Raw genomic sequence first — 10,114 nt, 5'->3', positions numbered from 1 at the left:
CTCAGGGATGGCACAGCTAGCTGCTCCCAGGCCTAGCTCCGGCCCCGCCTGGTCCTGCGCTGGGTCCAGGAGCCGAGGCCGCCCCCGCCCACCCAGCAAGCCAGCCAGCCACCCACCCACCCCTCCGAGGGCGCGATTTCTCCGGAGCCGGGCCAGGCTCAGGCTGGCTTTCCTTGGTGTGCGTGGGAAGCGGGCGGCCTCCGCACGCACCCGCTAGGGCAGGACCTGGAGGAACCCGTCCCCTCAACACTCACTCCGGGGCCGATGCTTTGACTTCTTCCTCCGGAAGCCATGGCACAAGCCCGGTGGTCCGCGCCATAACCGCATCCTCCTTGTCCTGAAGGCTGCGCCCAGCCCGCGCCGGCCCCCCCGGGCCCGCACCCGGGACCTAATTCAATCGCCCCCGGCCTAATGAATAGCCGTGCGCTAATCAGATCTCCGAACGCTTATGAATTTATGCGTGCCGCCTCTCCTCTCGCGGCCGACGCGCACCACCCGGGGTCGCTTCCGAAGGCACCAAGTGGGACTGGCCAGGAGCTCGGGCCATGGGGGGCGGGGGTCCTCATCGCCCGGTAGGGGTGTCGCCGGAGCCGGGACTCGGGGCCGCGCGCCCTGTCCTGAGTCCCCGGCCCCGGCCCGCGGAGCCCGGCGCTTACCTGCCAGCCCCGGGCTCTCCGGAGCTGCCCCGCCGGCCGTGCCGCCCGAAGCGGGCTCCCAATTCCGGAGCCCCGCCCGCGGCCCGAGCCCCCACCCAGGTCAGAGATACCCGCAGGGAAAGGCCGGCCGGGGCCGTGCGCCCGCTTCCCCTTTCTCTCTGAATTCCTTTGATCCGCTGGCTCTCTGCAGCACCTCGGCTCCGGGGCTGCCGGGGTCGGCCCGCGGGGGTCCTGGAAACGGTCCCCAGCTTATCTCCTTTCATCAAGCGGCCTCGGGCCGCCTTGAAACCGCGGAGCCAGTAATTGCTTTTTTCAGGAGGCCCTGTGCGGACTAGACAACAGCCAATCAGCGCCTTGTTTACACTCGGTGATTGACAGCCTACTGGCGGAGTGCCAGCCAATCCCGGAGGTCCTGCGGGAGAGGGCGGGGGGGCGGGGAAAGGAAGGTGACAACAGAAGGCCTCCGGCTTAACCCCTTCGTGTCCCTACCGGAATGAGCCGGCGGAGAATTTCTAACGCGTGTGCCTGTGTTGCTTGGCATCTAGTATAAATACCTTTTTTTTTTGGTCCCCCAGAGGGGCAGGCAGAGCTTCACGTGGAGAAAGAGAAGTAAAAATAATGTAGCCATCGCCACTAAGGCATCGCCTTGACTCCAGAGAATAAATAGCATATTGTTGGGAAACCAAATCTAACAGAAATATTTGGAGAATATCTTTAAAAGTAGTTTGCATCTGATTACGATGAAGATATTCGTTCAGTGGCTCTTTTAATTGAGGCGAGAATTTAGCAGATATGCAGGAAAGCAACATAGAATTTAGCAGATATGCAGGAAAGCAACATTGAAAAATACCATGCATGGTTTCCACACCGTGGGTATCAAGGTGAACATATTTTTAAAATCTAGTTGCAGATGAAGAAGGGGAAATCTTTGTTATGGCCATAAACCCCCGATTTTCATTTTGATCGGTGCTGCGTTGCAAAATGTAGCCAAGAGAGATAAAAACTGAGGTTCCGCAGATAGGTGGCCAGAGATACAGGACCTTCTCCCCAGGGTCTGATTCCTGGGGCAGGGGGAGGAGAAGACCAGGCAGGCGACTCTAGAGCCCGTGATACCCAGGTTGTGGGCATGGGACATTCCTGAGCTCGGTCAGAGCAGGCGGAGGCCTCGGAGTGGTGGAAGGGCCGGGCAACCCGGGGAGGCCTCCATGCTTGGGACTCGGGCCTACCTGTGCCGGGTTCAGCCACCTGCCAGACAGATCCCAGGTATTTTAAAGAGCATCTGCTTCAACGCGTGTTGCTGTTTCTTCTCCTGGCCTCTGTGCTCCAGACGCCAAACTTTATACCTGCTGGGTTAAATTAAAAAAAAAAAAAAAAAGCAAAAGCCTTCCCCTCGGCGTGGACACGGGCTCCCACTCGCCCCTGCTCCCTCTCCCGCCCTGCGCCAACACATTCCCATTCAGGAGCAACGATCTGCGCAAAGGAGCTGCGCAGTCGCCGGGCTTGAATTAGGCGCCATCGGGCTCAGTAGTAGCCCTGCTGCTCCCTGATTGGCAGCTCCCTGGCCCGGCGCCAGCCTATTGGGAGGCCTGTTTACGCTGAATGAGTGGCATGAGCTCCCGGCAGAGGAGGGCCGCGCGGCCAATCAGCGCGCAGGCTGCTCGGGGCTGAGTGGCACGAGCTTATTAGTATGCAGGGCCCGTGGCTCGCCGCGCCGGGCTGCAGGTTTGAGAGCCGCTCTGGATGGGCTCGCTAGAGTCGTTGTTGTGGAAGCGGTGCATTTACAGTGCAACAGTCAGCACATTGAAAATACCAATAGGAATACAAAACAAAGTCACATTTACTGGTTTAATTGTATTGCATTCAATTGTATCCAGGAAACAGCCTCCAGTAAGTAACTGAAATTGCTTTCATTTTTTTGTTTTTGTATTTTTATTATTTTATTTTTTATTTTGGCTTTGGGGATTTACAATTTTTTTAGTAAGAGAAATTCAGGGTTGCGATGTTAAGAAGTATATATCTTCCCTTTTAAAAAATCCGTTATAATGTCGAGCAGGCTTTTTTTTTTTTTTAAGATGGACTATATATAAGAGCGATTTTTTCTCCCTTTGAAAAATCTTATCGATCGCTTTAAAATTCCCCCCGTAATGCGTCCTTGCTTTGCTCTGAGCGCTTGTTGTCTCGATCGACACCCAGCATTAAAAATAAATGATCGCGACAGGACAGGGACCGCCAGGCTGCGTCTGGCGCAAGCCGCGCGGGCGGCTCCGGGTGGACAGTCGGCGAGGTCCCCGACGCACCCAACGCGCTCCCGGCTCTGGCGGCACCGCGAACGAACCCCAGTTGTTCGGCCCCCACACACCCTGCTCCCCTCCCCCGAGCAGCCTCGGGTCAGCCCCGCCCGGTCGCTCCGCGGCGCCGGGAACCGGCTGGCTCGCGCTGGCCGAGGCGGCCCGAGCCGCCTAACAGAGGGGCTTGCCGGCCGCCGGCCGTGTGCGGGGCAAGGGACCGGGAGGAAAGGGGTAACCGCGAGGTTTTGGGGGGTTCGTTTCCCAGAGCCTAATTCATTTTAGGGCATTTCAGAAAATTTTTTCCGGGGGGGGTGAGGGTGGAGGAGGTAGGCGGCCAAGCGAGGCTAGCGCAGCGGGGCTTTCTCCCCGCGCGCATTCCGGGCGGTGTGCGGGGCTCAGGCCACCGCCCGTGAGGCGGGGTCTGCGGGCGGGTGCGCCCTGGGGTGCGGGGGTCCGGCGCGGCCCAGGGCCTCGGTCCTCTCCCGGCGTGCGGGGGGGATGGTGTCGGGCGCGACCGTTTCGCAGGGAGCGGGTTCTGTGGCGGCGCCCGAGCAGCCCGCGCCCCGCGCGCGCCGGGCCCCAGCCCAGCCTGCAGGTCCCACAACGCCAGCGCACTCGGAGACGGCGCCGGGGGATGCGGGAGGCCGAAGCAAGGGCAGGTTTTTCCGTGTATAAGTTAAAACCGAAGGAAACCCGAAGGAGCCCCACATCCTGGAGCGCTTGAGCCACGCGCAGAGGAACGGGCGGCTCCAGGGACCGCGCCGCGGGGTCCTGGGGAAGAGCCCGGCTTTCCGAGGTTCGGCTGTTTCCAAAATACCCTTGTCAGCGATTTTCCAGCCGGCGTGGGGCCCCGTGCCCGCCACCGTTTTCGCTCCGTTTCCTCTCTGAGTCCGGCCCGATCCGAGGCTGGAGCTGTCCTTTTCTGCGGCCTCTCCTGGAGCTGGGGGGAGGGGGCTCGGAGCCCTAGGACTCGCGAATGGCGGCGCCTGAGCTCCGGGCTCGGGGCGCCGGGCCCAGGCCGGGGCGGCCGTGCGTCGCCGCCCCGCTCCCTGCCTGGCTCGTGTTCCGCAGGCACCCAGGAGCCGCTCTCTGGCGGGCGGTGAGGCGCAGCGCGGCCTCTCCCCGCGAGCAAAGAACACAAAGAAAAGCTCCCTCCGACCTGGTAAGAATCTCTGCGGCACAGACGAGCGACAATAACCCACCTCCTTCCGCGTAAAAAGTCTAGCGGGCTAGTGGGGAAGGATCAATCCAGCCCGCGATCCACCCGCTGAAGGTGAAGATTAAAATTGCTGCTGGTAACCAAGCCCGCGTCCCGAGAATCGAGAGCAACTCTTTCTTTCTCGACAATTTTGGAATTTCTTATCGGTAAAAAGAAACCCCACAAAACAAAAGCATAGCATACACGGCTCCCCGGAGGCCGCCGGGAAGCCCCCCACCCCCCGCGCGCGCAGCCCCGGGCCCTCCGCGCCTTTGAAGCCGCAGGTTCCCGACCTCCCTCCCCTCCTTTCCCTTTGTCCCTCCCCGTGCCCCCCGGCCTCTAGCCCGGCGCGGGCAGCCCCTCCCTCCCCTGACCCCGGCGCGGGCAGCCCCCTCGCCCGGCGCTCCCCCGGCCCTGGAGGCCGGGCGCTTGCTCTGCAGGCCGGAGCGGCGGCGAGCCGAGTTATTTGTTAGACCGGGGTAGAGAGCTGACGATCCCCAGAGGGAGGAAGCCCCAAACCCCTTTGTATAAAGTTGAGAGACAAAGAGAACTCTTTGTGTAGGTTCCGTTTATTTACAATGCAAAAGCTCTCCGAATAAATATTAAAAAGCTTATCAGCTGAGCAAATATGTATTCACTTAATACATTATGTTTTCGGTTGTAGATTAAATCAAACACAAAATAGTCTGCAAATAAGACGTGTAGAACCTGTAACATTAAATATAGCAATTTAAAATGGTATTCACAAAATGGAAAACATCTTAATCGCTTTATTGTCACGATGGGACGGCTAAAAAAAATCAGAAGACTTTCTGCAAAGTTCACAGTGAAGAATATTAAGCCTACCCATCTCCCTGTTGTTAAGGTGATATCAAACATTAAAACAATGCAGATTTAGGAAATGAGGAGAAATGTGTCGAATGAAAGCGGTCCTCCACGCGGGCGCACAGCCGTCCAGTCTATGTGTTGCTCCGCCGTTCCGCGCTCAGCGTCTGAAATTACCCCCAATTTCGCTTCCGAGTGGACTCTCGGCGTTGGGTGGGGGTGGAAGAGAAGGGAGGTGGGGGGCATTAAGTGCCCAGCCAGGAGGTGGAGGTGGACGACGGAGGCCGGGGGTCTGCTGGGACCTGGGCAGCGGTGAAGGTTGCGCTGGGCCCGGGCACTTGTCCGCCTCCCCAGGGCCCAGCCCAGCGTCGCAAACCCCACGTCCCCCGGCCGTGCAGAGACAGGCCTCGGCTCGGCGACCCGGGGCAGGCGCTGAAGGGAGAAATAATGTGGCCGATTTGGGGCGTTGAGAGAAAACAATTTCTGACTCTCAAATCGCCCCTCTCCAAACCTCCAATCCTCAGAGGAAGATCCTGGGCGAATTTGACTGGGGGGCGGGGTGATTGTTCCAGGCTCTCCAGGAAGCTCCCGGCTCCGGGACGGCCGACCGGGCACTGCGGCGTGGCGGCCCAGGTGACGCTACCGGCGGACGTAGACCCCTGGGGCTCCGGGGAGCTGGCCCGGGGTCCTGGCTCGGCAATGCGGAGTGGGGGCCTGGTCCCGTTAGCGATGTTGGGGGGGGCGCGGCGAGTTCAAAAGAATGGGCCGAAAGACGCATGAGGGGGATGGGAGAGGGGAGAAAATGAAGGTTATTAAAAAAAAAAACTCTTGAGTTACAATCAATAAAATTACTCGCTTAATTAGCATGGTCATTCGGTTAAGCAGAATGCAGTAAAAGCTGAACCTCGGAATGGGGGGAGAGGAAAAAAGCTAGCGTCGACCCCAGGCCTTCCCTCAGAGACACCTTTGGGCAGCGGGGGAGGGGAGAGGGTGTGCGTGTGAGTGTGTGTGTGTGTGTGTGTGTGTGTGTGTGCGTGATGGTTTCGCAGATTTGGGTTTTTATCACCCAGAGGAGCCAGCAGCCTTTCGCCGAGGCGCCCTCGCCGCAGGGATCCGCGAAGGGGAAGCGTCGAGCTGTACGGCCGGGTTCCCTCAGGCTCCTCCGGGCGGAGCGTGGCCGGGACGGTGCGTGTGCGCGCGGGGATCGGGGCGGCCCGGGTGGCCAGCGCGCGCGCGTGCAGCGGGGAGACGCGCGGAGCTCTCCGGACCCGGCCGCCGGGCCTGGCCGCGAGGCTAGGGCCGACGGGGTGGGGGGGTGGGGGGGTGGGGGGCGGGCGGGGCGGAGACCCCCGGGCGAGCCGAGCCCCAGAGTCACCAAGTCTCCTCTGCTTGCCTCCGCAGACTATGGACCCGCACGGCGGCCGCCGGCTCGGCACGCGGCCGCCCGCCGAGGAGACCAGTCCGCCGGCGTGCTGACCGGCCCCGCCGCCGCCGCCGCCAGTGACCCCGGACGCCGCCTCCTCCGCGCCTCCCGCGCGCCGTCCGCGCGCCGAGCCGCCCCCGGGCCCCGGCCGCGCTGCTCCCGGGAGGCGGCGGCGGGCCGGGGCCGGGGCCGGGGCCCGGCATGGATGGCCGCGACTTCGCACCGCCGCCGCATCTGCTGTCGGACCGCGGGAGCCTGGGCCACCGCAGCGCCGCCGCTGCCGCGCGCCTCGCCCCGGCCGGGCCGGCTGCGCAGCCCCCGGCGCACTTCCAGCCCGGAAAGTACTTCCCGTCGCCGCTGCCCATGGCTTCGCACACAGGTCAGTGCCGGCCGGGTGGGCGCGGGAGAGGAGGCCCTGCCGCGAGGTGGGCACGGTCGAGGGTCGTACGGGAGCCTGCCCCTCCTCTCCTTGGAGCATTTGCGGAGAAGCCTTCGGTTTCATTTCCCTGCACCGGCACCGGTGGCGGCCCGCGCATCCTATGGGCGCCCCGAGCCGGATCATCGCGGTTTAGAGCGGCCTTCCCCAGGGTCCCCCAGTGTCTCGGAGGGGCAGCCTCGGAGCCGGCTAAAAATAAAGCCTTTCCCTTCCTGCCACCCTCCCCCACCCCTTCCTGCAAAAGAACTAAATTCCGTGGAAACCTCATTTCTGCATTCTGCATTCTGCATTCACATCCTTAAAACATTCCGGGGCTGGGACAACGAGGCACATTCTGCGGGAACAAAACGGCCGTTGTGAAGGTGGGGGGGGGGTGCCGCGGCCTCTCGGATTAGGGCGGTGTGTGCGCGGGGTGAGCGTTAATAGGGACTGCTGGTGTAAGACGAGCAAATCCTGTTTCTATATAAAGCCTTGAAGTGTCAGGGCGAGAATGGGTTTGCAGGGGATGCATTTGCTTTAACAAGTGCCTCTGGTATCCTGCTAAAGCCGGACAAAGCGTGGCCAGATCGCGGCCCAGCCCCGCGGCCTGCGCCCTGGGGGAGCGCAGCGCCGGCGCCGGCTCGGCTGGGGGCGGCGCGGGGGCCGCCGACGGATTTCGGTGCAGGCGAGTTCGCAGCAAATTTGCTCCAGGAGGAGAGAGCTGGGGCCGCCCGGCACTCGGGTCTTCTCCAGTTCTCTCCCGGAGAGAGCTGTTCCTTGGCAGAGCTGACCCAGGCCTCCAGAGCAGTCCCCGTCTCGGGTGGCTTTGATATTACTGTCGAGCCAGGTCAGAAGAGAAGCAGGGCCGGGCAGAGGGTGGCGAAGGGGCCGCGATCTCGCCTGAGACCCTGGAGGTTACTGGCCAGTGCCGGCTGAGTTTGCAGGAAGCTGGAGGGGCTGCGCGTGTGGGGACCCGCTGGTCACCCTGAAAGGTTGGCTTGCTTTTGTTTACAGTTTGTTCTAAACATCAGAAATGTTGTTTGCCGCTTTTTTTGTTGTTGTTAATTTGGCAGTAACAGTTATTGCTAGCTTGATGAACTGTGAATACTAATAAAATTATATCTGCTTTAATGGGATTACAATTAGTGTGTGGATTAAAACGGATGGCAGAGTCAGGCTAAAAGGGAAAATGTCAGAAGGGAGGGCAGTCAGAAAGAAAAACATAAATTACCTAAAAAGAAAAAAAATACGAGAAATTGCTTGATTACTAATGGGCGTTTAGCATTTACAACGTGAGATACGAAAAGTTCGAGCACGCTGGGAGTAGAGGGGCTGGACTCAGCACTCTCCTGGAATCAGCCCTTCGCCCGCGTTTCCTGTTCCAGTGCGAGCCTTCTGCAAGGCTGCTTTTTTTCTCTTCCTTGCTCTTCCTTCTTCCTCTCCCTTGCTTTTTTCTCTTATAGATTTATAACTCAAAAAAGCAAAAGTACTTGCCTGGGCAATTGGTGATTTTAAATATCTGTCCTTGCTGTTCCTGTGGTTGTCTCTCCTGCCCCTGCATTAGAGATGCTGCCCGCCCAGCTCAGCCCACACTGGGGGGTTGAGGTTGGGGGCTTGTGGTGGCAGCAGGGACAGTGCTACAGTTTCCCTAGCCCGTTCTGGCTGCACACACACACACATACACACACACACCCCGCATATGCCATACCCTCTAGCCTGGAGGGTACAGAAACCGGTCCAGAAGGGCCCCCGACACCAAGGCTCTCCCAGTAGTACACAGACAGGCTGGGGCTGTGCCCCCCATGGGGTGGGGCAGGGCCAGACCAGATTCCCCGTCAGTTCAGGTCACTGCTGTCTCTCTCGTCCCCATTCAACAGCCCACGGCCCTCCCCAGGTCCTGGTCAGCCGCCATTTCCCCTTTCTGTTCTTATATCCAGATGCCGGCACCACCGAGTCAGGTGGGAACGTGGTCTGGGTGGCCCAAACCATTGTCTTGTTCATTCCAAGTTTGACCACGTGGTTCTTGGATCGTAGGACATGGAGGGTTTGGAGAAATTGGATGGGTGCTGGCTTGGTCTGTGTCCTTGACCCAGACCCTACCCACCTCCCCCATATGCAGGGTGCTCTAGGGGGCGCTGGAGGTCCCCAGGGCACCCTGGGGTGGGGGGGAGCTGGAGGGCCACGTGTCCCCTGCTCCTGGAGGCTGTTTGCACCTCCCGGGGGACCAAAGAGACCTATTGTGCTTGGAGATGTTCAACCCATTTGTGACGGGAAGGCTGGCCTACAGGGCGTCCAGCTAGAAACATCTGCCGCTGAAAGCCTTTTGAAATTGCTGAAAGCCAGTATCTTGTATTGGTTTTAAAATATAGCTACATCAATTTTTTTTTAAGGAATTATACCCCAGACTACTTTGCTTTGGTCTGTATCTGTATATGATCTAGTTTAAAAAGAAAAAGGTATAATTAAGTTAAAATATTTTTTGCATCTCTTGTATGGATTTCAAAATGGCCAGTTTGGCAGACTTTCTTCCCATTTTCGCGGATGGCCTCAGGTCCACAGGCCACGGCTGCAGCAGCCCATCCCGCCCCTCCCTGCACTGACTACCCTGCTGAAAGGAAAATTGCTCCGAGCTTCTTCCTATTTGTCCGGCTCTAACATGGGAGTAAGATCCAGCCACCGGAGATTGAGTCCCTGGCTTCTGAGGATTGCTCGTCCCTGGCACAGACACACGGCCTGGCCAAGGGTCTCCCTCCCTGCCCTCCGCCAGTGCTGCCCTTCCTCATCCCCACCCAGTGCTTTCAAAATGTCAGCTTGAGGGACCCCGATGGGATATTGGGCTCCAGGGCTCCTTCCATTGTTTTTCTAAAACTGAAAGTGCCGATAGCTTTACCATCGGGCTGAAGGGTTTTATGGTAAAGTGCTGTTCCAGTAACCTTGTCACCAAAAGGTGTAATTAGAATGTTTGGAATCGTTATTTTTAGTGCAGTGTTAGATTTTGTCTCTAATACAGATGGTCCGGAGGCAAAGCTGTGAAATCTAGGGGAAAAAAAAGGAAAATCAACAACGCACCAACCCAAGATTTTTCATCAGCGCTACTGCCTGGAGCGATTGGGGATCGCGCCTCTCCTCCGAGCGCGTTTAGTAGGAGGCAGCCCGGCCTGGGAGAAGCCCAGTCCCCGCCCCCTCTTCTAGCCGGTCAGCTCCTGCCCTCCATCCTTCTCTGTACGTCCCCCTCAGGGCTGAACCTTCGAGAATCACCGGGTCTCCACCCGAGGAAGGCGGAGGAGCCGATCAAGTCTTGGTTTCAGC

General features: G+C 59.4%; 1 protein-coding gene across 5 annotated transcripts in view; it reads left to right on the top strand.

The window, feature by feature from the left end:
• The first annotated feature begins 6,591 nt into the window (after positions 1-6,591).
• BAHCC1 (BAH domain and coiled-coil containing 1) overlaps positions 6,592-10,114 on the top strand; it is a 56,065-nt gene continuing 52,542 nt past the window's right edge. For all 5 annotated transcript variants that reach the window (XR_009537821.1, XM_060136139.1, XM_060136140.1 and 2 more), the window contains exon 1: positions 6,592-6,769. Coding sequence is in view for 4 of the 5 variants with exons in the window: in XM_060136139.1 (XP_059992122.1) it covers positions 6,592-6,769 (178 nt within the window). In the remaining variant the exon portion in view is untranslated. The remainder of the gene's footprint in view (positions 6,770-10,114) is intronic.

This window comes from Lagenorhynchus albirostris, chromosome 20 (assembly GCF_949774975.1).
Source record: "Lagenorhynchus albirostris chromosome 20, mLagAlb1.1, whole genome shotgun sequence".
Taxonomy (NCBI): Eukaryota; Metazoa; Chordata; class Mammalia; order Artiodactyla; family Delphinidae; genus Lagenorhynchus; species Lagenorhynchus albirostris.
Note: the sequence above shows the minus strand (reverse complement) of the source record. Positions and strands in the feature narration are given on the sequence as shown.